At 39.2% G+C, this 26,983-nt stretch overlaps 2 protein-coding genes across 2 annotated transcripts in view; both read left to right on the top strand.

Annotated features, from left to right (window-relative positions):
- The window catches only part of ANKHD1 (ankyrin repeat and KH domain containing 1), a gene marked incomplete at its 5' end in the record, with an annotated part of 156,886 nt that extends 139,224 nt beyond the window's left edge, over window positions 1-17,662 (top strand). The window contains 10 exon segments of the mRNA XM_014590788.2: window positions 1,536-1,710; window positions 2,521-2,977; window positions 3,700-3,846; window positions 4,688-4,837; window positions 5,211-6,823; window positions 11,883-12,059; window positions 14,375-14,575; window positions 15,388-15,563; window positions 16,739-16,903; window positions 17,172-17,662. Of these exon segments, the coding sequence (XP_014446274.1) occupies window positions 1,536-1,710; window positions 2,521-2,977; window positions 3,700-3,846; window positions 4,688-4,837; window positions 5,211-6,823; window positions 11,883-12,059; window positions 14,375-14,575; window positions 15,388-15,563; window positions 16,739-16,903; window positions 17,172-17,231 (3,321 nt within the window).
- Window positions 17,663-17,959: 297 nt separating this feature from the next.
- LOC114009206 (ankyrin repeat and KH domain-containing protein 1-like) lies at window positions 17,960-22,045 on the top strand. The gene is made up of 5 exons (XM_027774850.1): window positions 17,960-18,040; window positions 18,689-18,959; window positions 19,772-19,947; window positions 21,122-21,286; window positions 21,555-22,045. The coding sequence occupies exons 1-5, from the start codon at window positions 17,960-17,962 to the stop codon at window positions 21,612-21,614; spliced, it is 753 nt and encodes a 250-aa protein (XP_027630651.1). The 3' UTR covers window positions 21,615-22,045.
- The last annotated feature ends 4,938 nt before the right edge of the window (window positions 22,046-26,983 follow it).

Consider the following 26,983-nt stretch of genomic DNA (forward strand, 5'->3'; position numbering starts at 1 on the left):
AAAACCTCTCCAAAAAAAAAAAAAAAAAGAAAGAAAGAAATGCCTATTCAGATCCTTTTTCCTTTTTTTTTAAAAGGTTTTTCTATAGGGCTGGTGTGTTCACCAGGCAGAGTCAGAGAGAGAGAAACGGAGAGAGAATGTGAAAAGTCACTCCCTGGGGGGATGGCCATGCTGCAATCCCTTCTCCAGTCTCCTCTTGAGATTTTGGGCACACATGCCTGTTCACCTGGTGTGCTTTTCAAGCTGCAGGGTCTGGGACTCAGACTGTAGAGCTGGTCATGTGGGATCCAGCCCCATAACCTCCATACCTCCTGCTAGCCCCTTTTTTTCTTTTTTTTTTTTTTAATTGAAGTATAATTGACTAACAAAAATATGTATTTTATATGACTTGATGTTTTGGTAGTCTTTTTTTTTTTTTTTTTTTTTTACTTTTTTATTGCCAGAAGGTGCGTGCACTTGCCAGAAATGTGGAGGGTCGGGGAAAGAGAAAGAGAACCTGCCAACAGGGCATGGTCACACTGCAATCCCTTTTTCTCTGTTTCTCTGTCCTGTAAGGATTTGGGGCATGCACACATATGTGCTTGACATGTTCTTTAAGTCACCAAGGCTGAAACTTAAACCATGGTCAGCTTTGTGGAATCTCTCTCCTTTAACCACTGCACTACAGAGCTGACCCAATAGTCTTTTTCTTTTTTTTTTTAATTTACCAGAGGGCGCTTTCACTCACCAGAAAGAGACCAGTAGGGAGAAGGAGGGGGAAAGCACTCGGTATCCTGCATAGTTACAGCACAGTTTCTTTTTCATTTCTCTATCCTCTTGGGATTTTGGACATGCAGCCACAGGCTCACAGGGTGTTTTTAAGCCACCAGGTCAAGGAGAGTGGAGTCAGTCATGTGGGATCCATCTCCCTTAACCACCAGTCCATGGACTGGCCTGCAGTAGTCTATTTTTCCTTGGTCTGTTCATTATTGAGTTATAAAATGTCTATGTATTCCAAATACAAGTCCCTTACCAAATGTATAGTTTGTACAAATTTCTTTCTGTGTTTTAAGATGTCTTCGTACTTTCTTGATGGTTCCTTTGAACCACAAATGGTTTTCATTTTGATGGTGTTCAGTTTATTTTTCTTTTGTTTCTTTTATAAGTATATTTTGAGACTGACCTCCATGGGAAACCCTATATATCATAAGCAAAAATATCATTTCATTCTTCATTTAATTTATTGCATTATTGGGACCAGCAGTTGGGGTAATTGCTATGTCGCTGGACTCTCATGTGGTCAACCGCAAATCAAGTCCTGGAAGAGGTGGCTTAATCTCCTGCTGGGCACGTGTGCATGCATGCCCAATATCCTGAGAGGAGAATGGAAGGGAAGGAATTGCAGCATGGCCATCCCCCTGGGGGTGATTTCTCACTTTCTGTCTCTCTGTCTCTCTCTTTCTGGCTAGTGCACACATCCTATAGCAAAAACCTCCCCCCCCCCAAAAAAAATTATTGCATTATTGGTAAAATGATTATACTTACTTTATCTGCAGTCAAGAGAAGAGAGCAGAAAGCAGGCTCTTGCAGCTAAAAGAGAGAAAAGAAAAGAAAAAAGAAAAAAGAAAAAAGAGGAGCAGAAAAGGAAACAGGAAGAAGATGAGGAAAACAAACCTAAGGAGAATTCAGAGCTGCCAGAAGATGAAGATGAAGAGGAAAATGATGAAGATGGTACGAAATAGTCCATCTGAATTAGTAATAAAATTCTCCTTTATCAATTTCATCTTGAGTGTTTTTTGCTATAGTTTCCTCTTGTTAAATATTTTATTACTATTACTTTAATCTGAAATAGACAACTGACTTTTTTATAGTTAGTATTTCTAAATGGTTTACATTGACAATTGATACAGAGATATATGGGAGAAGGTATGTACATACTTTGATGAAGCTCATTTGTAATTTAAGTCACCTAGTCATCTATGTATGTTAAAAGTAATACAGTAAGAGGTTTATCAACTTTCCTTCATATTCTCTACCCTTTCTTCCCCTGATTAGAAACTAGGAAGACTAGTAGAGTTCCTCAATAAATGTTTAGCAAGGGTCAAACTCAAAGATACAGAGGGCTAAAATGTCAGTAAAGACCTGAGGTTTATTACTCTCAAAGAGTTGTTTATTGTGCCATCTGGCAGTGCTTGTAGTAGATACATAATTTTGTTCTATTTGAATTCTAATTCTAAAATACTATTTGAAAAATTTCTTAAACTCATACTATATGGTAGTTTTTAGTTCATGAGACTAGCATTTCAGATCTTAACAATGTTAATGGTCTATATATTCTAGACCAACTTCAACATCAAAATATAATATTGTGCATTTGTTCTAACAGTCGTAAATGTTTCTTTACTCATTAGTGAAGACTTATAAAAGGAAAATAGGACCTAAAGGACTGAATTATTATGAATTATTGGGTGTAATATATCACAATTTGTTTTGAGATCTGTGTCTCTCAGTGTTATTTTTATCCTTTCTGATATTTTTCAGTGGAGCAAGAAGTTCCCATAGAACCTCCTAGTGCAACCACTACCACCACAATTGGAATCTCTGCAACATCTGCCACTTTCACAAATGTGTTTGGGAAAAAACGGGCCAATGTGGTGACAACCCCCAGCACCAATCGGAAAAATAAGAAGAACAAAACAAAAGAAACCCCTCCCACAGCACATTTGATTTTGCCAGAACAACATATATCTTTAGCACAGCAAAAGGCAGATAAAAATAAAATAAATGGGGAACCTAGAGGTGGTGGTGCAGGAGGGAATAGTGATTCAGATAACCTGGATAGCACAGACTGCAACAGTGAGAGTAGTAGTGGTAGTAAAAGCCAAGAGTTAAATTTCACTATGGATGTGAATTCCACTAGTGATAGGAGATACCCTTCATTGCTCCTTCAATCCCAAGAAGAAAAGATGAGTACCACCACTTCCAAAACTCAAACACGGTAAATTTTTCTGATTTGTTAACTCTATTTTTACCTTTACTTTCTCATACCTGGCGAAAGTATTTGAAGTACCCTATCCAAGCATAAGTTCTATTAGACAGTTTAGGTCAACCATGTATCAGTCTTCATATTCAAAACTGAAATTCACCTGTGTCCTCTTAGTCATTTGCTAGTTAGGAAATGGGGTTATAAAAATATATAGAAATTTTTATAAGATTCATAGCCTGAAGTTGAAAATTTTAGCATGCTTTGATTTTATTTAATTTTATCATTTTTATTGATTATGGTCCAGATTTTACCTTCTGAATCTATCCCAATACTAATATAGACAATAGACTCTGACTTATTTCTGTTTTTCTAACTTGTTGATTATATGATACACCAAAAATTTTTTTTTCTTTTTAGTTATCAAAGGGCACTTGGCAGAGAGAGAGCAGAGAGAGAAAAAACAGGGGCAATGGTGTGGTCACAATGCAATCTCTTCCCCATCTCCATCCTGTCAGGATTTGGGGCATGCAGATGACACATGCCTGGTGTGTTCTTGAAGTTGTTGGTGCTGGAATTTTAACCAGTGTTGTCCAGGAGGAATCTAACTCTCCTAACCACTAGACCATGCCAAGTTGTAATTAAAATATTTCAGCATAACTTTGTCTATAAACAAATAGCCTCTTTGAGTCTTTGTTTTAAAATTATCGTTATTAGATTTAACATTTCTCTCTTAGACTTGAAGGGGAAGTGAATCCTAATTCTTTGTCTACAAGTTACAAGCCAGTGTCATTGCCATTAAGCTCTCCAAGCATAAAGCTGAATCTCACTAGCCCTAAAAGGGGTCAAAAAAGAGAAGAAGGGTGGAAAGAAGTCGTAAGAAGGTAAGTAGAGTTAGTTTCATCTTTTTAACTTTGATACACTATACAAGTCCTCTTGCTCTTGTTAGATGGTTACCTAGTTAAAGAATAATTTGAATGTGATTATTATTTTAAACTGCTAAATCTATGATGTGCTAAAATTAAATTAGAAGCAGTATATAAATTTTGCACACATTTTATATGACACAACTAATGTTCACTTTTTCAGATAACCTGTGAGGTTTTTTTATAGTTCAACTAAGCCTTTATGTTTTATTGCTAAGAATTCACTGTTAATTTAAAATGTATAAGTTGATTTTAAATGTATAAGTTACCATATAATATTTAGTATTATATTACCCAATGTGATATGCATTATTTTAATTTAGAAAGAGTCAACATACGTAGTCATTATAGTTTAGATGATATATGATGTTTTGGGCAGATTTTAATGCTTAGATTATGAGTGATTTAAATATAATTTCTGTTTATTTTTATTTTTAAAAGAATTATTTATTTTAGTTTTATTTTTATTACTATTTTTAATTTGACTAGAGAGAGAGCAAGGAGGGGAAAGTGAGAAAGCAAGCCATCAGGTCTAAGACTCAAACTGTGGTCGGCCACCCCACCTGCCAACCCCTAATTTTTTTTTTAAGTGACAATGTAATTTTAACTTTACTAAATTAAATTCAGCGTGATTAGAGAGTCAGTCTCTAAAGTAAAAAACTTTTTTAGTAATTTCCTTTTTTTTGAAAAATACTATTCTATAAATGCCTATACTTACTGAAATGTCTTTTTATGTAAAGACATTTACTATTAAGAGATATTTTGTTTCATAAAGTCATGTATAGTCTTTATTTTATAGGTCAAAGAAGTTGTCTGTTCCAGCTTCTGTAGTGTCTAGGATAATGGGAAGAGGAGGATGCAACATCACTGCAATACAAGATGTTACTGGTGCCCATATTGATGTGGATAAACAAAAAGATAAGAATGGCGAGAGAATGATCACAATAAGGTAATTTAAAAATGTATATTGCTAGTTCTGAGTCAGAATTATTATTTTTTTAAAGAATTATTTAACTTTATTTGTTTACTTATTTTAATTTGACCAGAGAGGGATAGAGCAAGAGAGAGAGAGGAAAAGTGGAAAGCAAGCCACGAGGTCCAGGATTTGAACCACGGTCTACCATGTAGGAGTCTAGCGCCTTAACCACCACACCACTCGCCACCCCCCAAATTATATATTATATTATAAGAAATATAAAATAAAATTTTAGGTATGGCACAATTAAGAGTTTCATTTGATAGTTAAGATTTCTTGGGTTTGGTTCATTGGTTGAGGATTTTTTTTTGTCATTTTTTGGTCTTTGTTTTTTTTTCCCCCCCAGGGGCGGTACAGAATCAACAAGATATGCAGTTCAGCTTATCAATGCACTTATTCAAGACCCTGCTAAGGAACTGGAAGACTTGATTCCTAAAAATCATATCAGAACACCTGCCAGCACTAAATCCATTCATGCGAACTTCTCATCTGGAGTAGGCAACACAGCAGCTTCTAGTAAAAATACATTTCCCTTGGGTGCTCCCACTCTTGTAACTTCACAGGCAACAACGTTGTCTACGTTCCAGCCCACTAATAAACTTAATAAGAACGTGCCAACAAACGTACGTTCTTCTTTCCCAGTTTCTCTACCCTTAGCTTATCCCCACCCTCATTTTGCCCTACTGGCTGCTCAAACTATGCAACAGATTCGGCATCCTCGCTTACCCATGGCCCAGTTTGGAGGAACTTTCTCACCTTCTCCTAATACTTGGGGACCATTCCCAGTGAGACCTGTGAATCCTGGCAATACAAGTAGCTCTCCAAAGCATAATAATACAAGCCGTCTACCTAACCAGAATGGGACTGTTTTATCCTCAGAATCTGCTGGACTAGCCACTTCTAGTTGTCCTATCACCGTCTCTTCTGTAGTTGCTGCTAGTCAGCCAGTGTGTGTGACTAACACTCGGACTCCTTCATCAGTCAGAAAACAATTGTTTACCTGTGTGCCTAAGACAAGTCCTCCAGCAACAGTGATTTCTTCAGTGATAAGTACTTGTAGTTCCCTGCCTTCTGTCTCCTCTGCACCTATCACTAGTGGGCAAGTTCCCACCACATTTCTGCCTGCAAGTACTTCTCAAACACAGCTTTCTTCACAAAAGATGGAATCTTTCTCTGCTGTGCCACCCCTCAAGGAGAAAGTATCCACCCAAGAGCCGCCCACGGCAAACCTGTGTACCCCATCTTCAACTGCAAATAGTTGCAGTAGCTCTGCCAGCAATACTCCAGGAGCTCCAGAAACTCACCTATCTAGTAGTCCTACTTCCCCCTCCAGTAACACACAGGAGGAAGCACAGCCATCCAGTGTATCTGATCTAAGTCCTATGGCAATGCCTTTTGCATCTAACTCAGAATCTGCCCCATTAACGTTGGCATCACCCAGACTGGTTGCTGCTGATAATCAGGACACTAGTAATTTACCTCAGTTAGCTGTACCAGCACCTCGAGTTTCTCATCGAATGCAGCCTAGAGGTTCTTTTTACTCAGTGGTACCAAATGCAACTATTCACCAGGATCCCCAGTCTATTTTTGTTACAAATCCAGTTCCTTTAACTCCACCTCAAGGCCCACCAGCTGCAGTGCAGCTTTCTTCAGCTGTGAACATTATGAATGGTTCTCAGATGCACATAAACCCAGCAAATAAATCTTTGCCGCCTACATTTGGCCCAGCCACACTTTTCAATCACTTCAGTAGTCTTTTTGATACCAGTCAGGTACCAGCTAATCAGGGTTGGGGAGATGGTCCACTGTCCTCACGAGTTGCTGCAGATGCCTCTTTCACTGTTCAGTCAGCGTTCCTGGGTAACTCTGTACTTGGACACTTGGAAAATGTACACTCTGACAACTCCAAGGCACCTGGCTTCAGATCACCTTCTCAGCGAGTTTCTACTAGTCCAGTTGGTAAGTTGTGCCAGCAACTCATTTAGGGGTTCTCACACACTGTTTCTGTCTCCCAAGAAAATAAGAAAACATGTATTTTTCTACCTAGTATTGCATGACATTAAAGAAATTAGAGTGTGTCATGGTTAGGAAAGGCTATAGTAGTTGCTGATTGAGTGGACAAAAAAATGTAGCAGTAAGAAAATCACTCCCATGAAATGAGATACTTTATGTTCTATGATTTTTCTTTCTCATAGTAAGGTTATACTTTTCATCAGTTCATTTTCTTGAAATTGGTGTCAGATAATACTAATAAAAAGGACTCATGGGATGCTTCAAGGATCCCAAATTTACACTTTCCTGTTTCTTTATCGTAATGATTGTGTGAGCTTCTCAGATTTAAAAATCTGAAGTTGCAAGGGTATTTAGACACCATTTCATTATTTACATTGTTTAATAGTACTCTGTATCATTTATATTATATGTAGCTATTTGAATAGATTCAGTCACGTATGGGCTTTTTCTCTTGAAAGAATTATTTAATTTTATTTATTTTTAATTTGAAAGAAAGAGAAAGAGAGAAAGAGTGAGTAAGAAAGCAAACCACCGGGTCTTGGACTTAAACTGTAGTCGACCATGTGGGAGTCCAGCACCCCTAACCACCATGCCACCTGCCCCCCTCCCCGACCTTTTTATTTAACTGAGGTTTAGCTGTTGGTTTTTTAAGTTAGAAATTAGCTGCCAATAGCTAATAGCTAATAGCGTAATAGCTATGTCACTGGACTTCCATGTGGTTGACCACAGTTCAAGTCCTGGACCTGGTGGCTTGAATTCATGCCAGGCATGTGTGCATGCGTACCCAGGATTCCGAGAGGAGAATGGAGGTGAAGGGATTCCAGTGTGGCTATGACCCCTGGAGGGTGATTTCTCACTTTCTGTCTCTCCATCTCTCTCTTTCTGGTGAGTGCATGCGCCCTATAGCAAAAACCTCTCAAAAAGAAAGAAAGAAATTAGCTGCCGAGGTATTGTAAGAAGGATATGGATAAGTTTGAGGCCTGTGTTAACTTGGAGATTTTTGGAAAGCCAAATCCTATTTCTCATAGTTTAAGAGCCAAATCAGTCTAATCTTCACTATTCCAAAAAAAAAATGTAGAAATGTGGCTGATGCAGAATACAGGTAAGAAATGTTATTGCCACATAGCCTTTTTCTACTGTTGGAAAACTGCCCCATAGCCCCTTCTTACTAATTATAAATCGATATATGTTCCTTAAAGTTATTTGTAAGAGTCCAGCTATAGTAGTACACTGAAATAGGTACTGTTCTTGGCAGGCTAAGGCCACACGGGAAGTCCAGGTTTTGTTTCTTTTTTTTTTTTTTAAGAGAGAGATTTTTGCTATAGGGTACGTGTGCTTACCAGAGAGAAACAGAGAGAAAGCAAGAAATCATACCCCGCAGGGGGTGATGGGCATGCTGCAATTCCTTCTCTTCCATTCTCCTCTCAGGATTTTGGACACACATGCACGTGCGGCCAGTGTGAAGTTTAAGCCGCCCAACCCAAGACTCGAATCACTGTCGACCATGTGCAAGTCCAGTGACAACCATTATGACATCTGTTGGTCCTCAGATTTGATTTCTGACCCACCCTAAATACCAAAGTGGTGTCGGCCTGTAGTCCCAGCAATTCACAAGGCTAATGCAGAAGGATCACAACATAGCAAGAACCTGTCTAAAAAAAATAATTTGTGAGTTATGGGTATGGTATACCCTTAGCTTTCATTTCAGATACATTTTCATTTACTTTACTTTTCAGGGGAAACATAACCTTTATATCATCTTTCAAATAGAAATATATGCCTGCATAAATAAGGTTGTGTGTGGCCCAAAGTATTTTCTAGGATTTTTCTCTCTCTTTTCATAAATAGGTATCTATTCTAACTTTTTATTTTGGGAAACCAATAGAGACCATTCAAAGACCCAAGGTGAAAGAAAGGCTCATTGCCAGTGGCCAGGCTGTAATAGAAAATTTTCTTCACTGACCTTCATATTTGGGCCCAGGATTAGTGAATTTGTCCTTATTTCTTTTCTTTTTCTTTTTTTTTTTTTTTTTTGGAGAGGTTTTCGCTATAGGGCATGTGCGCTCACCAGAAAGACAGAGAGAGACATAGAGACAGAAAGCGAGAAATCACCCCCCATGGGGGAATGGCCGTGCCACAATTCCTTCTCCTCCATTCTGCTCTCGCGATCTTGGGCATGCATGCACACACACCCAGCGTGGGTGTAAGTCACCAGGTCCGGGACTCGAATTGCGGTCAACTACATGGGAGTCCAGCAACATAGCCATGTGTTAACTGCTGGTCCCTGTCCTTATTTCTTAACTGCCTATGTTGTTTGTTGTTTTGATGCTTTTCTTTTCTTTTTCTTTTTCTTTTTTTTTTTTTTTTTTTTTTTTTTGAGAGGTTTTTGCTGCAGTGTGCATGTGCTTCCCAGAAAGACAGAGAGATAGAAAGCTAGAAATCACTCCCCATGGGGGAATGGCCACGCCTCATTCCCTTCTCCTCCATTCTCCTCTCGGGATCTTGGGCACTCATGCACACGCGCCTGGCGTGAGTTTAAGGTACCGGGTCCAGGACTCGAACCAGTGTCGACTACATGGGAGTTCAGCGACATAGCCATTACACTAACTGCTGATCCCTTGATGCTTTTCTTTCATGGATATAGTTATTTTCAGGTAAGAAGTAGTAATACTTTCTATGTTGTGGGAAGATGTTTCAGTCTATTCTCTGTTGCTTAATAACTGAATACATGTTAAAAACTGAATACTCAAGAGTGAGTCATTTATAAAGATTAGAAGTTATTTAGCTCATAGTTTTGGAGGCCCAAGATCAAGAGTCTACATCTAGGGCTGGCAGGTGGCATGGTGGTTAAAGGTGCTGGATTCCCATATGGCCAACTGGTTCAAGTCTCGAACCTGGTGACTTGTTTTCTCACTTTCTCTCCCTCCCTCTCTCTCTGTCTCTCTCTAGTCAAATTGGAAAATAATCATAACAATAAATAAAGGTAAATAAAGTAATTTTTTTTCTTTTTTTTTTTTTTAGAGGTTTTTGCTATAGGGCGCATGCGCTCACCAGACAGAGACAGAAAGCGAGAAATCACACCCGGGGGGATGGCCACGCTGCAATCCCTTCTCCATTTTCCTCTCAGGATCTTGGGCACGCACACACACATGCCCGGCGTGAGTTTAAGCGGCCGGGTCCAGGACTCGAACCGCGATCGACTACATGGGAGTCCAGCGACATAGCCATTACGCTAACTGCTGATCCCCAGTAATTTTTTTTTTTTTTAAAGTCTACATCTAGTGAGAGGCTTCTATTGTTGGGATCTCACTGCAGAATCCCAGTGTAGTATAGGGTATTATATAACAAGAGCTACATGTCTGTGTCCATGTGTCTCTGTGTCCTTACAAAGCTACCAGGAGCAGCTTCATTCATGGTGGCTCAACCCTAATGACTTCATGCAGTCCCAGTCACCTCTGGAACCTAATGAAAGGTCTCACCTTTCATTACCAAAATTGGATTAGGTCTCTACCCTCGCAACACATTATAGTGGTTTACCAGATTTTAGTACGTGAATTTGTATAATAGGTATGGAGCATCTTTCAGACAAGACCAAAATGTTAAAAAATTGATTGTCATGATAGTTGCACAACTATTGGGTTTTTGGAAAAGTAATGACGTATTTTTTCTATGCAAAAATGTGCTATGACTTTACTGACAACCCAATACAATTCTCTTTGTAAATATACTAAAATCCATCTAATTGTATGCTTTAAATGGTGAAATTATATAATATGTGAATTATATCTCAAAGGTGTTTTTTAAAACTGAAGGAGAAATTAAACTGAAAATACCTGCTTGAGAGTTTTGCCAGTTTTTAATGTTGCTGTTAATTACTTTTTCCTGAATTGAGTGCTTATAATCCTTTTTCAGACCCTTGTCTCTTTCCCCTCATACACTCTCCATAGAAAACAATGGAATTCAAGGAGACAACTAATTTTAGATTTATACAAACTCAGTAGAAACTTTGACGTAGTTCACAACTTTTTTTTTAATCAAATAGAATATTGAAATTGATAGTTCACTTTTTTTCCATATAAAGAAGGCGGCATTGGTAGATTTCTTTATTCATCTTCATAGGAAATAACTAGTTATGTAAATGAGAACCTGTGCTTTAAGATTTTCCATAAAAAGGAAATAGTAAATTATTAATGGACTTAGGTCACAGCATGCCTTCATTTTATGTCCCCTTGCTTAAAAGCTTTGAGATTTATCTAGAATATTATTCCAGGTGGTTACTATCCTTTATTTTTAAGAGAGATTTTTGCCATACAATGAGTGCACTTGCCAGAGAGACAGAGAGAGAAAGAAAGCGAGAAGTCACCTCCCATTGTGGATCACCACACCACAATCCCTTCTCCTCCATTCTCCTTTTTTGGGGGGAATTTGGGGCACGCACACACACGTGCCTGGCTTGAGTTTTAAGGCAGCCACTCCAGGACTTGAACTGTGGTCGACTATATGAGAGTCCAGCAACATAACCATTACACCATCTGCTGGTCCCAAGGTGATTACTATTCTTAAACATTGAGCTCACTTTTCTTTTTAAAAAAAAAATAATAATAATAATTGTTTTATTGAACTTATATTTATTTGATGTATTTATTTATTTTATTTTGACCAGAGAGGGACAGAGTACAAAAGGGGGTGTAGAGTGCAAAAGCAAGCTGCCAGGTCCAGGACTCAAACTGCAGTCAGCCATGTGGGAGTCCAGCGCCCTTAACCACCATGCCTCTTGCTGGTCCCTGAGCTCACTTTTCTATATTTTTACTAGTTGTTGAAACTCTTCTGGATTATAAGAAAAAGATATATTTGCCATGCAATTACACATAAATGGATTCTTCATGCTGTGATGTATAAAAATAAACCACATACTTTCTTCTTTTTAAATAGGAATTAAGTAAACATTGGACTTCTCATTTTAAAGCCTTGGCTAATTGGATATCTTTGACTTACTTTATTTCAGGACTACCATCCATTGACCCATCAGGCAGCTCTCCATCTTCCTCTTCTGCTCCTCTGACAAGTTTTTCTGGCATACCAGGAACGAGGGTTTTCCTGCAAGGGCCAACTCCTGTTGGGACACCTAGTTTCAACAGACAACATTTTTCTCCTCATCCATGGACAAGCGCCTCAAACTCATGTAGGAATCCTGGAGGAACTCTTTCCAAAGAGTCTTTGAATAAGTTATTAAACCATTTGTTTCAGGGAACAATATGTTGTAACTTTAGTAAACTTAGTAGTATGCAGATACCCAAGGTTTGTATTATAGTCATATAAAAAAATTGTTAGGTGTTCATAGGATAGAAACTTGAGAAGAGTCAGGCCAGAAATTTTTATAGTGGAACTTGGATCAAGAAAAAAGGTACTACAAATAGTTTTATGAAAGGACGCTTTGGAGAGTAGCATTGTGAAATAATTTATCAAATCTGAAAAGAAGTTGAATATATGTGTATGGTTAGTTTGGTATGATTTTTAATTTATTTTTCCATTTTATGAAACTATTATTGCCATTTATATGTAAAGTATTCCCATGTTCTAGATGAAGTATTTGGAATTGAACAGGATTTTGTTATTATTATGTTTTTTGGGGTTTTTTTGAGAGGTTTTTGCTATAGGGCACATGTGCTCACCAGACAGAGAGAGACAGTGAGACACAAAGCGAGAAATCACCCCCCAGGGGGGGTGGCCACGCTGCAATCTCTTCTCCTTTCTCCTCTCAGGATCTTGGGCACGCACACACACACACGCCCGGCGTGACTTTTAAGCCACCTGGTCCCAGATGCGAACAGTAGTCAACTACATGAAAGTCCAGCTACATAGCCATTATGCTAATTGCTGTTCCCATTATTATGTTATTTTAATAAGTATGAAGAAATAGTCAGTATTAGCCCTTTTTAAAAATTATTTATTAAATTTTACTTATTCATTTATTTTTAATTTGACAGAGACACAGAGAGAGAGAGAGAGGAAGAGGGAAAATGAGAAAGCAAGCCACCAGATCCAGGACTTGAACCATGTTTAGCCATGTGGGAGCATCCAGCACCTTAACCACGATGCCACCTGCTGGTCTTGAGTATTAACCCTTTTTACAAAGAAAACTACCCAAATTACTTAAGAATCTCATTAAGCAACAATGCTGTGAACTCAATCCTACAGTGCTTTGCTAACATTTAACCTCTTTGTTATGGGGGAAAAAAGGACTGCAGACAGGGAAAAAAAATAAAAACATTAATAAAAAATTATAAAGGAAACCCGGTGTTTTCCAGGAAATTTGATAGGTTGTTTTGTTTTAGTTTTTTGAGAGGTTTTTGCCTCAGGGTGTGTGCTTTTGCTGGAAAGAGAGACACAGTGAGAAGGAAAATGAGAAATTATCCCCTCCTTAGGGGTTGGCCATGCTGCAGTCCCTTCTCCATTTTCTTCCTGGGGTCTTGGGCACACACACCAACACACCAGATATGGATTTTTTTTTTTTTTTGCTATAGGGCACGTGCGCTCTCCAGAAAGACAGAGAGAGACAGAAAGCGAGAAATCACCCCCCAGGGGGGATGGCCACGCCACAGTCCCTTCTCCATTCTCCTCTTGGGATCCTAGGCACACATGCACATGCACCCAGCGTGAGTTTAAGCCACCGGGTCCGAGACTTGAACCACGGTCTATACATGGGAGTTCAGCGACCTAGCCATTGTGCTAACGGCTGGTCCCCACACCAGATGTGATTTTTAAGCTACCACGTCCAGGTCCAGGACTTGAACTGTAGTCAGCCATTGGGAATCCAGCGACATAACCATTACGCCATCTCCTGGTCCCAATGTGACAAGTATATTGCCACTTTTTTTTTTTTAGATTATCTATAACTAGAGTAAGAATAAATGTGGCCTTCCTTTCTAGCCTTGTTCAGTTCAACTGGGAAATTGAAATGATGACTATTTGTTTATTCTTACTATAGGCAGATAAAGTGTAGGGTAATATTTATCGAAATTTTAATATTTTCATTTAAATGTTAGTATAAAATGAAATTTTCCCCTTCTTTTGAGAGTGATTTTTGCTAGAGGGCGTGGACGCTCAACAGAGAAACATAGAAAGACAAAAAGTAAGAAAACACCCCCTGGGGTATGGCCACACCACAGTCCTTTTCCCTCCATTTTCCTCTCAGGATTTTGGACACGAATGCATACACACACGCATGCACGCATCCTCAGCATGAGTTTTAAGCCACCAGGTTCAGGACTCAAACCAGAGTAGGCTGTGTGGGAGTCCAGCACCTTAACCACTACGCCTACGGGACTCATAAAATGAAATTTTCTTTACAGAACCAATGTTGTGGAGTAGATCTTTCCAACAAGGTTTCTCATATTTTATAGTTTTTATATGTAATAAAACAATAGAGAAATATTTTGCCACCAGGTGATTCTCCTATTCCATCTGTTTCTTCGGGATCATCTTCACCTCTTTCAGCCACTTCTGCTCCACCAACATTGGGCCAACCAAAAGGAGGCAGTGCCGGTCAAGATCGAAAGATACCTCCTCCCATTGGAACAGAGAGACTGGCCCGAATTCGGCAAGGAGGGTCCGTTGCACAAGCCCCTGTAGGGACCAGTTTTGTCGCTCCTGTTGGACACAGTGGAATCTGGTCATTTGGTGTCAATGCTGTGTCAGGTACAGTTACCTTTCCTCTCTATGGAGGGGTATCTTGAGTAAATAGAGTTAGCCATTAAAACTTAGTTCCTTAAAAAAGGAAAAAAAAAAAAAAAAACCTAGTTGCTATACTTAACATTAAATTAGGGAAGGGTATTCATATTATACTGTTTTTTTGTTTGTTTGTTTTTTGGTTTTTTTTTTAAGAGATTTTTGCTATAGGGCGTGTGTGCTCGCCAGAGAGACAGAAAACGAGAAATCACCAGGGGGGATGGCCATAACACAATCTCTTCTCCATTCTTCTCTTGGGATGTTGAATATGCACGCACACCTGCCTGGTGTGAATTTAAGCCTCTGGGTCCAGGACTCAAACCGCAGTCAACTATGTGCGAGTCTAGTGACATAACCATTATGCCATCTGCTGGTTCCTTATATTGCACTTGAGAAATTCCATTCAATCTCAGAGTCTAGAGTGCTTGTTGGGGTGTTAAATGGATGATCATGAAGGCAATATTCAAAGTATACTTCTTTCTTTCATTAGCTTTCCAGTATAGAATGCAACGGTTATTTTAGTTCTTTCAGAGAGCACTCAATCTTTTGAAAGACAAGGTGGAGTGTTTGGGATATTCTGAAGACTTATTCTGGAAGTTTTTCAGGAACTTGGTTTTTTGTTCTTTGGGTTTTTTTGGCTTGCAAAACTGAGTAAATATGCTCTGAGCTGTTCAGAGGAATGATTTTAATAAAATTTAGTATGAGAAAAAGAATAAAGTGGTAATACTTTGTGATTTTATCCAAATAAATGTCAAACTTTATTTTCATTTTTTTCTTTCTAGAAGGCTTATCAGGTTGGTCGCAGTCTGTGTTAGGGAACCACCCCATGCATCAACAATTATCAGACCCAAGCACATTCTCCCAGCATCAACCAATGGAGAGAGATGATTCTGGAATGGTAGCCCCCTCTAACATTTTTCATCAGCCTATGGCAAGCGGTTTTGTGGATTTTTCTAAAGTGAGTTAACAAACATCATTGAATTTGTTCAACACTTTGCCAGCCAATATAGTCACATGTTAAAGAATAATTTGTATACTGAAATAATTCTCCCTCTTGTTTCCATGATATTGCCAAATCTTTTGTTCATTTTAAGAGTGGGTAGTATTGTCCATTTTAGTTAGCCCTAAACTATATTGGAGACATCCCCCTAAAACACCTGAGGGATTCGGGTTTTGCTATTTTGTGTTCTGCTCCCACAGTTTTGAGGTAGGCCTCTGTCTCTCTAAAAAGCTAGATGTTAGCTCTGATTCCTTCTTGTCTGCTCTTACGGCTTCTTGGCTGACTTAAAGCCAGATTAGGGCTGCAATAAATCATGTAGAGTTCCTCTTTTCTTCTTAGCATTAAGTTCATTTGTGAAACTAAAATATGGTGAAATTAGGGTATTAAATGTTTTCATCAAATAAGGAAATTTCTTGGTGATTTGATATTGGATTTATTTTCTCCCTTTCCGCCTCCTTATTTTTTTTTTTGAGAGGTCCCCCTCCTCCCGCTATAAGGCGCATGTGTGCACCAGAAAGCGAGAGAGACAGAAAGTGAGAAATCACCTCCCAGAGGGGTGGCCACGCCTCAACCCCTTCTCCTCCATTCTCCTCTCAGGATCTTGGGCATGCACCCACATGCACCCGGCGTGAGTTTAAGCCAGCAGGTCCAGGACTTGAACCACCGTGGACCAAGTGGGAGTCCAGTGATGTAGTCATTATGCCATCTGCTGGTCCCGTAGAGAGAGATTTTTGCCCTCTAAAAGGGTGCTCGCCGGAGAGAGAGAAGGAGAGAAAGAGAAATCACCCCCCAGGGAGGATGGCCACACTGTAATCCCTCCTCCATTCACCTCTCGGGACTTTGTGCACACAACGTGCCTGACATGAGTTTTAAGCCACGGAGTCCGCTACTTAAACCATGGTCAACTACATGGGAGTCCAGCAATGTAACCATTACACTATCTGCTGGTCCCCCCCCCCCTTTCTTCTATTGAAAAACATTGCAGATGCAGATAAATACTTTGATTTTTAAATACTTTACCATGCTATAGTTATAGGAGCCTTTGGAGGGAAACTAGAGAGGTCTAAAGTATCACTGTGGAATCATTATTTATAATCACTTCATAATTAAAACCTTTTTTCCTGCTATTTTAGGGTCTGCCTATTTCCATGTACGGAGGCACCATAATACCCTCACATCCTCAGCTTGCTGATGTTCCAGGAGGCCCTCTGTTTAATGGACTTCACAACCCAGATCCTGCTTGGAACCCTATGATAAAAGTGATTCAAAATTCAACTGAATGCACTGATGCCCAGCAGGTAAAATGGGCCTAATTCTCTTATTTCTGAAATTTGTCATGTCATTCTTTTGTCGATAGTATAAGTTCTGAATATCAAGAGTCATGACTGACCACCTTGATCTGAATTAAGTTTTTCAGTATCAAGATGATGCTACTAAACATTTTATTTCATGTATGTATATTCTTCCTAGGCAGAAACAGTGAATTACCATTGCATTTATATATTCATTTTGTAAATGTCTAAAGATTCCTAATTAGAAATTCCAATTTTTCCTCCCCCTTTTCAGATTTGGCCTGGCACGTGGGCACCTCATATTGGAAACATGCATCTCAAATATGTCAACTAAGTTAGAAGGTCTTTACTCTTTAGCCTTGTTTGAGAAACCTATGACCTTGGAAGAACCCTGGGGATTTTTTTTTCAATGTGCCTAAGAAATTTTCTCTGAGGCTTTAGCAGTGGAAATTTGATTGCCCATTGTATAAGAACAAATTGATTTCCTATCCACCTGATTATGTTCTCTGGTTAGTTTAGCCATTTTCAACTTAAGATCAGATGAACTTAGAGCTTTTGGCTAAACATACTGAATGCTACTTGTATGCAGAAGAGAATTAGATGATTACGTGTTTCAACCTTTTAGGGTGGTAAATACATGTATAATTGTTTACATACTTAAAAGGAAAAAGTGAGTAAATTTCTTGTCATATAGTGGCTCTACTTAATGTAGCCTGTATTAATGTGAAATATTTACCAGAATATTCAATAAAAAGATGAACAGTGTTTAGAAGTGGGGTGTGATCCTTTCAGTGGTCATGCAGGTACCACCTAATCCACGATCATATTGAACCAGATTGTTAATACTTTATTGGTAATAGGCTTCTCACATTTCACATTTTAGGGTCCTTTCTTAGACTGCCTTGAAAAAGCACTTTTAAAACTAGTTGTCTTTTTATTCTGTGTAAAAACATCCCTTGTTCCCTCCCATATAATTTTACATGTGAGAAAGTTTTGAGCCCTGATAGTGTCTTATCTGACTTTAGCAAGTAGGCCACTGATAGGTTTCATTCTTAATGGATCATGAATATGTCAATAAGAACAATTGGATTTAAGTCATATGATGCTGAACAAACTTGGGGACAACCAAGTCATCAATTTCAGGTTCTTTTTGTGCTTCCTGACATTTTAATCTAACATATGTATTTGATTATAGGTACTTTATTTGAGTTGGGACATAAGACGGATTGATTCCTGTCTTTCTGTGTATTGTTGAATCGGCTGAGTAATGTTTATAAATATGTGACTAATTCTGGGCTTAGTTCCATGACTGGGAAATTGAAATGATGACTATTTGTTTATTCTTACTATAGGCAGATAAAGTGTAGGGTAATATTTATCGAAATTTTAATATTTTCATTTAAATGTTAGTATAAAATGAAATTTTCCCCTTCTTTTGAGAGTGATTTTTGCTAGAGGGCGTGGACGCTCAACAGAGAAACATAGAAAGACAAAAAGTAAGAAAACACCCCCTGGGGTATGGCCACACCACAGTCCTTTTCCCTCCATTTTCCTCTCAGGATTTTGGACACGAATGCATACACACACGCATGCACGCATCCTCAGCATGAGTTTTAAGCCACCAGGTTCAGGACTCAAACCAGAGTAGGCTGTGTGGGAGTCCAGCACCTTAACCACTACGCCTACGGGACTCATAAAATGAAATTTTCTTTACAGAACCAATGTTGTGGAGTAGATCTTTCCAACAAGGTTTCTCATATTTTATAGTTTTTATATGTAATAAAACAATAGAGAAATATTTTGCCACCAGGTGATTCTCCTATTCCATCTGTTTCTTCGGGATCATCTTCACCTCTTTCAGCCACTTCTGCTCCACCAACATTGGGCCAACCAAAAGGAGGCAGTGCCGGTCAAGATCGAAAGATACCTCCTCCCATTGGAACAGAGAGACTGGCCCGAATTCGGCAAGGAGGGTCCGTTGCACAAGCCCCTGTAGGGACCAGTTTTGTCGCTCCTGTTGGACACAGTGGAATCTGGTCATTTGGTGTCAATGCTGTGTCAGGTACAGTTACCTTTCCTCTCTATGGAGGGGTATCTTGAGTAAATAGAGTTAGCCATTAAAACTTAGTTCCTTAAAAAAGGAAAAAAAAAAAAAAAAACCTAGTTGCTATACTTAACATTAAATTAGGGAAGGGTATTCATATTATACTGTTTTTTTGTTTGTTTGTTTTTTGGTTTTTTTTTTAAGAGATTTTTGCTATAGGGCGTGTGGGCTCGCCAGAGAGACAGAAAAATAGAAATCCCCAGGGGGGATGGCCATAACACAATCTCTTCTCCATTCTTCTCTTGGGATGTTGAATATGCACGCACACCTGCCTGGTGTGAATTTAAGCCTCTGGGTCCAGGACTCAAACCGCAGTCAACTATGTGCGAGTCTAGTGACATAACCATTATGCCATCTGCTGGTTCCTTATATTGCACTTGAGAAATTCCATTCAATCTCAGAGTCTAGAGTGCTTGTTGGGGTGTTAAATGGATGATCATGAAGGCAATATTCAAAGTATACTTCTTTCTTTCATTAGCTTTCCAGTATAGAATGCAACGGTTATTTTAGTTCTTTCAGAGAGCACTCAATCTTTTGAAAGACAAGGTGGAGTGTTTGGGATATTCTGAAGACTTATTCTGGAAGTTTTTCAGGAACTTGGTTTTTTGTTCTTTGGGTTTTTTTGGCTTGCAAAACTGAGTAAATATGCTCTGAGCTGTTCAGAGGAATGATTTTAATAAAATTTAGTATGAGAAAAAGAATAAAGTGGTAATACTTTGTGATTTTATCCAAATAAATGTCAAACTTTATTTTCATTTTTTTCTTTCTAGAAGGCTTATCAGGTTGGTCGCAGTCTGTGTTAGGGAACCACCCCATGCATCAACAATTATCAGACCCAAGCACATTCTCCCAGCATCAACCAATGGAGAGAGATGATTCTGGAATGGTAGCCCCCTCTAACATTTTTCATCAGCCTATGGCAAGCGGTTTTGTGGATTTTTCTAAAGTGAGTTAACAAACATCATTGAATTTGTTCAACACTTTGCCAGCCAATATAGTCACATGTTAAAGAATAATTTGTATACTGAAATAATTCTCCCTCTTGTTTCCATGATATTGCCAAATCTTTTGTTCATTTTAAGAGTGGGTAGTATTGTCCATTTTAGTTAGCCCTAAACTATATTGGAGACATCCCCCTAAAACACCTGAGGGATTCGGGTTTTGCTATTTTGTGTTCTGCTCCCACAGTTTTGAGGTAGGCCTCTGTCTCTCTAAAAAGCTAGATGTTAGCTCTGATTCCTTCTTGTCTGCTCTTACGGCTTCTTGGCTGACTTAAAGCCAGATTAGGGCTGCAATAAATCATGTAGAGTTCCTCTTTTCTTCTTAGCATTAAGTTCATTTGTGAAACTAAAATATGGTGAAATTAGGGTATTAAATGTTTTCATCAAATAAGGAAATTTCTTGGTGATTTGATATTGGATTTATTTTCTCCCTTTCCGCCTCCTTATTTTTTTTTTTGAGAGGTCCCCCTCCTCCCGCTATAAGGCGCATGTGTGCACCAGAAAGCGAGAGAGACAGAAAGTGAGAAATCACCTCCCAGAGGGGTGGCCACGCCTCAACCCCTTCTCCTCCATTCTCCTCTCAGGATCTTGGGCATGCACCCACATGCACCCGGCGTGAGTTTAAGCCAGCAGGTCCAGGACTTGAACCACCGTGGACCAAGTGGGAGTCCAGTGATGTAGTCATTACTCCATCTGCTGGTCCCCTAGAGAGAGATTTTTGCCCTCTAAAAGGGTGCTCGCCGGAGAGAGAGAAGGAGAGAAAGAGAAATCACCCCCCAGGGAGGATGGCCACACTGTAATCCCTCCTCCATTCACCTCTCGGGACTTTGTGCACACAACGTGCCTGACATGAGTTTTAAGCCACGGAGTCCGCTACTTAAACCATGGTCAACTACATGGGAGTCCAGCAATGTAACCATTACACTATCTGCTGGTCCCCCCCCCCTTTCTTCTATTGAAAAACATTGCAGATGCAGATAAATACTTTGATTTTTAAATACTTTACCATGCTATAGTTATAGGAGCCTTTGGAGGGAAACTAGAGAGGTCTAAAGTATCACTGTGGAATCATTATTTATAATCACTTCATAATTAAAACCTTTTTTCCTGCTATTTTAGGGTCTGCCTATTTCCATGTACGGAGGCACCATAATACCCTCACATCCTCAGCTTGCTGATGTTCCAGGAGGCCCTCTGTTTAATGGACTTCACAACCCAGATCCTGCTTGGAACCCTATGATAAAAGTGATTCAAAATTCAACTGAATGCACTGATGCCCAGCAGGTAAAATGGGCCTAATTCTCTTATTTCTGAAATTTGTCATGTCATTCTTTTGTCGATAGTATAAGTTCTGAATATCAAGAGTCATGACTGACCACCTTGATCTGAATTAAGTTTTTCAGTATCAAGATGATGCTACTAAACATTTTATTTCATGTATGTATATTCTTCCTAGGCAGAAACAGTGAATTACCATTGCATTTATATATTCATTTTGTAAATGTCTAAAGATTCCTAATTAGAAATTCCAATTTTTCCTCCCCCTTTTCAGATTTGGCCTGGCACGTGGGCACCTCATATTGGAAACATGCATCTCAAATATGTCAACTAAGTTAGAAGGTCTTTACTCTTTAGCCTTGTTTGAGAAACCTATGACCTTGGAAGAACCCTGGGGATTTTTTTTTCAATGTGCCTAAGAAATTTTCTCTGAGGCTTTAGCAGTGGAAATTTGATTGCCCATTGTATAAGAACAAATTGATTTCCTATCCACCTGATTATGTTCTCTGGTTAGTTTAGCCATTTTCAACTTAAGATCAGATGAACTTAGAGCTTTTGGCTAAACATACTGAATGCTACTTGTATGCAGAAGAGAATTAGATGATTACGTGTTTCAACCTTTTAGGGTGGTAAATACATGTATAATTGTTTACATACTTAAAAGGAAAAAGTGAGTAAATTTCTTGTCATATAGTGGCTCTACTTAATGTAGCCTGTATTAATGTGAAATATTTACCAGAATATTCAATAAAAAGATGAACAGTGTTTAGAAGTGGGGTGTGATCCTTTCAGTGGTCATGCAGGTACCACCTAATCCACGATCATATTGAACCAGATTGTTAATACTTTATTGGTAATAGGCTTCTCACATTTCACATTTTAGGGTCCTTTCTTAGACTGCCTTGAAAAAGCACTTTTAAAACTAGTTGTCTTTTTATTCTGTGTAAAAACATCCCTTGTTCCCTCCCATATAATTTTACATGTGAGAAAGTTTTGAGCCCTGATAGTGTCTTATCTGACTTTAGCAAGTAGGCCACTGATAGGTTTCATTCTTAATGGATCATGAATATGTCAATAAGAACAATTGGATTTAAGTCATATGATGCTGAACAAACTTGGGGACAACCAAGTCATCAATTTCAGGTTCTTTTTGTGCTTCCTGACATTTTAATCTAACATATGTATTTGATTATAGGTACTTTATTTGAGTTGGGACATAAGACGGATTGATTCCTGTCTTTCTGTGTATTGTTGAATCGGCTGAGTAATGTTTATAAATATGTGACTAATTCTGGGCTTAGTTCCATGGCCTCAAGTATTAAGAGTCAATATGTTTAATAAGCTAAACACAGGAACACTGGGATGGGTTGCTTTGGCCAAACCATAGGCTATGCCAAGAATCTGATGCAATAGAGAAGGAAAAATTATACCACTGAAAAATACACTCACCAACTAGTTCATGTTTTAATATAGTTAAATTTCCTGGTCGTATGTATAGGTAGTATAAAAAATAAAACAAGAAAATGTTTGGGGCTAATAGAGAAGCCAAAATTCATATAAAACCAAAAGAGGATGCATAGAAAAGAAGTAGTGACTAAGCACAGAACCATACAAACAGCACTTTTCAACTCATATACCAACAGGAATGTTCTCTGCCCTGGTTCTAAAGCCAGCACCAGACCTGATTCTTTAGTCTTCCATATGAGAAAACTTCCTTAAGCCCATTTATTATTTTCTATTTTGAATGGATTTGGAAAGGATAATATCACTAGTTTTGAAGATACTGCCTTTGTAGTAGTCAATAACCATGTCAAGTATTTTCAAAAGACCTCTCAGATCAATTAAATATCTTGCTGTTGCCACTTAATACTAGCCTCCTCTCCTCCCAAAAAATCATGAAATTAATTAAATGAATCAAACTACTTTTGATGAAATATACACTAGTAAGAGATAATATTAAATTATTCAGTGGGACAAAAAGGTGAGTTTTGTTCTGTCTTAACTATTTAAAATATATTTTAATTATCTAGAAGAGCCCTTAAAATCTATATTCTGCACCTTGAGGACAAGATGAGAAATTATATCTCAGATCAGGAATTAGAATGCATGAAGAGAAAGGGAGCCATTAAGAGAAATACTTGAGAGAATTAGGAAGAAACTGGAGTTGTGTAGCTGGGAGTAGTGTTTTAGGATACCCTTCTCCCTTCCCTCTTACCAGTACTGCCTTCCTTTCTTTCTGATTATTTGGATCCTGGTAGCCTACTCCCAACCCCATTTCGCCTGCTATAATCTCTTCTTCCTCTGCCTGCCTCTTCCTGGCATTACTTTACTGCTATTTTATCAACTTGAACATTGGATAAAACCTAGTTCAGGTAAGAACTTAATTACTTTCAAAATGTACAGGGGATATGGGGGGAGGCAGCATGGGTTCAATCATCAGGAGTCAGAAGCTTAAATTCTCTTTTTATTTCTACTACTTGAAGCTATGTGATCTTAGGCAAATCATTTTACTTTTTGGTCTTCACTTTCCTCATCTGAAAAGGAAATTGAACTTAAGTGAATTAAAAAGTTTTTAGTTCTGACACCAATTTTCTTTTTCTTGTGAATGAGAATATGAAGTATGGAAATACTGGAAGCCATCAGAATATTTAGTGGCGAGGTTTGAGAACCCCTAGCATTGGTTCTGATAGGAAATCATAAGCCTGCTGTGGTGGGGGCCAGTATTGATTTCGAGGTTTTAGTGGAGGCGGAAGAAAACATACATCCATAATGAGCCCTAAAGTCATTAGAAAACATCCTACTAAGGCATAGATCAAACCTCAAGAGAGTAAAAGCTCTTTCAAGGAATAAAACTATGTCATCAAGGTTTCTGGACCCACTTATTTCAAGTAACATTCAGTGTAATAAAATTCCACCACCAATAAATATTATTGATGTTTTAAAACCCTTTAAATCTATTGTGGCTACAGTGTGCTGACTTGCCCTTTTATAGGCCAGTCTGCTTTCTTCAGTCCCTGCTCTCAAAGGGGAAATCCCATCACCTCAGCTTACCAGGCCGAAGAAGAGAGTTGGACAGCCAATGGTGGCCTCTCCTAACCAGAGGTAAGAAATCTCAGGACTTGGAACTGTGGTTTCCATCTGTTGGTGTAGATCTGACCAAATCCTCCTCCCTGTCTCAAAACTAGTACACATAAGGAAACCATCCCCTATTTAATTTAGCTTGAATTAAAGGAAAGACTTTCATAACTTGAAGCCAAACAGAGAGAAATATTTAGTATATGTGGTTCTGTCACACTGTGTAAGACCTTTGAACCACATTGTAAACCCAGGAAGAAGCAAACAAGCTTGCAGGAAAACAGTGTCTGAACATCTTGTCCTCTTGACACTAGCAAGAAGCACTCCTACCAAGAAGTGTGACTGGTGGTGACGTCTTCCCAGTGGACCCTGTCCTGGGGTGAGGGGCTCTGATAAGTCCCCATTTTCTATTCACCGTCAGTGATTTGACATTTGCTAACAGGCAGCACTCTCCTGTAGAAAATAGGTGAAAGAGGCAGTTTCAAGCATCAAAAACTAAGTGTGTATTTTAAGACCACCTCCAGGGGCCAGCAGGTGATGTGGTGGTTAAGGTGCTGGACTTCTACATGGCCAGCTATTGTTCAAGTCCCAGACCTGGTAGCTTACTTTCTCTCTCTCATGAGTGTACATGCACTATAGCAAAGTTAAAAATAATAATAATATATTAAATTAGGTAAGTAATTCTTTTAAAAAGGACCACCTCCAATAAAGGACACGATTCTAGGCCTTAAAACATAATTTGAAAAACAAGATCATGAATCATACAGTCTGACTGAAAACCTATTTTGTGGGATCAGCAGTTGATGTAATGGCTATATTGCTGGACTCCCACATAGTCGACCGTGGTTCGAGTCCTGGACCCAGTGGCTTAAACGCACACCGGGTACGTATGTATGCATGCCCAAGATCCTGAAAGGAGAGGGGGATTGCGGCGTGGCCACCCCCCAAGGGGAGTGATTCCTCGCTTTCTATCTCTCTGTCCCTCTGTGTCTTTCTGGTGAGCACATGTGCCCTATGGCAAAAACTTCTCCAAAAAAGGAAAAGAAAAGAAAAGAAAACCTATTTTGTGATTATTTTCACCTCCAATTTTATCTTTTTTTTTTTTTTTTTAATTTGCTTGAGGGTGTGTGCCCTCTCCATTTCTCCTTTTGGGATTCTGGTCATGCACACACATGCCTGGTGTGTTTTTCAGATCACTCAGTCTGGGACTCAAACCACAAAGTCAGCCATGTGGGATCCAGCTGCCTTCACCACCACACCACCAGTTTTATCTCAATGGTACTGGTTTAAGTCCAAAGCAGTCTACCTGGTAGCTGATATCTTTATTTACTTACAGATTGATCAGATCTCTGGGGGGTGGGACCTGGGCACAAGTATTCTTTAAAGCTACCATGTTCTAGCCAGTAATTAGTATTGACCCACTGATTTAAATTCTTGTTCCTGGGACCAGCAGTTAGCATAATGGCTATGTCGCTGGACTCCCACGTAGTCGACTGTGGTTCGAGTCCCAGACCCGGTGGCTTAAAACTCACATTGGGCGCATGTGTGTGCGTGCCCAAGATCCCAAGAGGAGAACGGAGGAGAAGGGATTGCAGTGTGGCCATCCCCCCTGGGGGGTGATTTCTCACTTTCTGTCTCTCTGTCTGTCTCTGTCTGGCGAGTGCACGTGCCCTATGACAAAAACCTCTCAAAAAAAAAATTCTTGTTCCTTCATCCATGGATGATGAATCTGGCTTTCTCTGTAAAGTCAATTACCTATTTTGTAGTTGCCTAGTCTTTATAGCACATAGTGTGTCCAGATTAGTTAGCTGCAAAGCAGTAGTCATTATAGTAGTAGTAACTGCTACTGTCCTTATGTAGTAGAGATTATTAGAAGGAAGACCTCATTTCCACACTGATCTTGAAAACCTTTGAGACTTCTCTCCTAGTTCTCCTATTTCTGATTGTTCTTTTTCAGTCTCATTTGGTGAATCCTCTTCCTCTGTTCCCTTTAAATAAATGTTATGTCCAGGCCTCTTACCTTACACTATGTTCCCATGTGATCCTATACTCACTCTTGGATTTTACTTGACCAAAATCTGAATTACTAGCCTCGAGTTTTCCCCCTGAACTCTCAGACCAGTATATCTAGCTCTTTACCGTGTTCTATCTCCACATTCCACATATATTATTCATTCCCCAATATAAGATATGCCCCTCTGTTTTTCCCTATTGTATTAGTTGGTACTACTACTTTCTAAACTCTCAAGCCAGAAGATGGACTTAGTTCCTTTTCCTCTCTCTCACTCCACCTCGCCCCCCCTCCATAGGATGCAAGTGCTCACCAGAGAGAGTGAGAGGGAAAGTGAGAAATCACCACAAGGGGGGGATGGGCACACCACAGTCCCTTCTCCATTCTCCTTTTTGTCATCTTGGGTATGCTTGCAAGCATACCCTGTGTGGTTTTCAAACCACCAGGCCTGGGACTCAAACAATGCTCAGCCATGTGAGAATCCAGCAGTACACTATGCCATCTGCTGGCCTCCTCCCTACCCACTCTTAGTCACCTTATCCTTCCTCTGTGTATGCAAGTCTCATCTAGTTCTCTCCATCCCCACAGCATTGCCAGTCTGCCCAGCTGGTTTCACT

The sequence above is a fragment of the Tupaia chinensis genome, unplaced genomic scaffold, assembly GCF_000334495.1.
Source record: "Tupaia chinensis unplaced genomic scaffold, TupChi_1.0 Scaffold000484_1, whole genome shotgun sequence".
Lineage (NCBI taxonomy): Eukaryota > Metazoa > Chordata > Mammalia > Scandentia > Tupaiidae > Tupaia > Tupaia belangeri.

Bases quoted from the DNA above. Each gene is read 5' to 3' on its own strand.
- LOC114009206 (XM_027774850.1), top strand. From the start codon at position 17,960: ATGAATATGTCAATAAGAACAATTGGATTTAAGTCATATGATGCTGAA. The intron at 18,041-18,688 runs GTTCTTTTTGTG...ATAAAACAATAG, and splicing joins AACCAAGTCATCAATTTCAG to AGAAATATTTTGCCACCAGG. The intron at 18,960-19,771 runs GTACAGTTACCT...TTTTCTTTCTAG, and splicing joins TGGTGTCAATGCTGTGTCAG to AAGGCTTATCAGGTTGGTCG.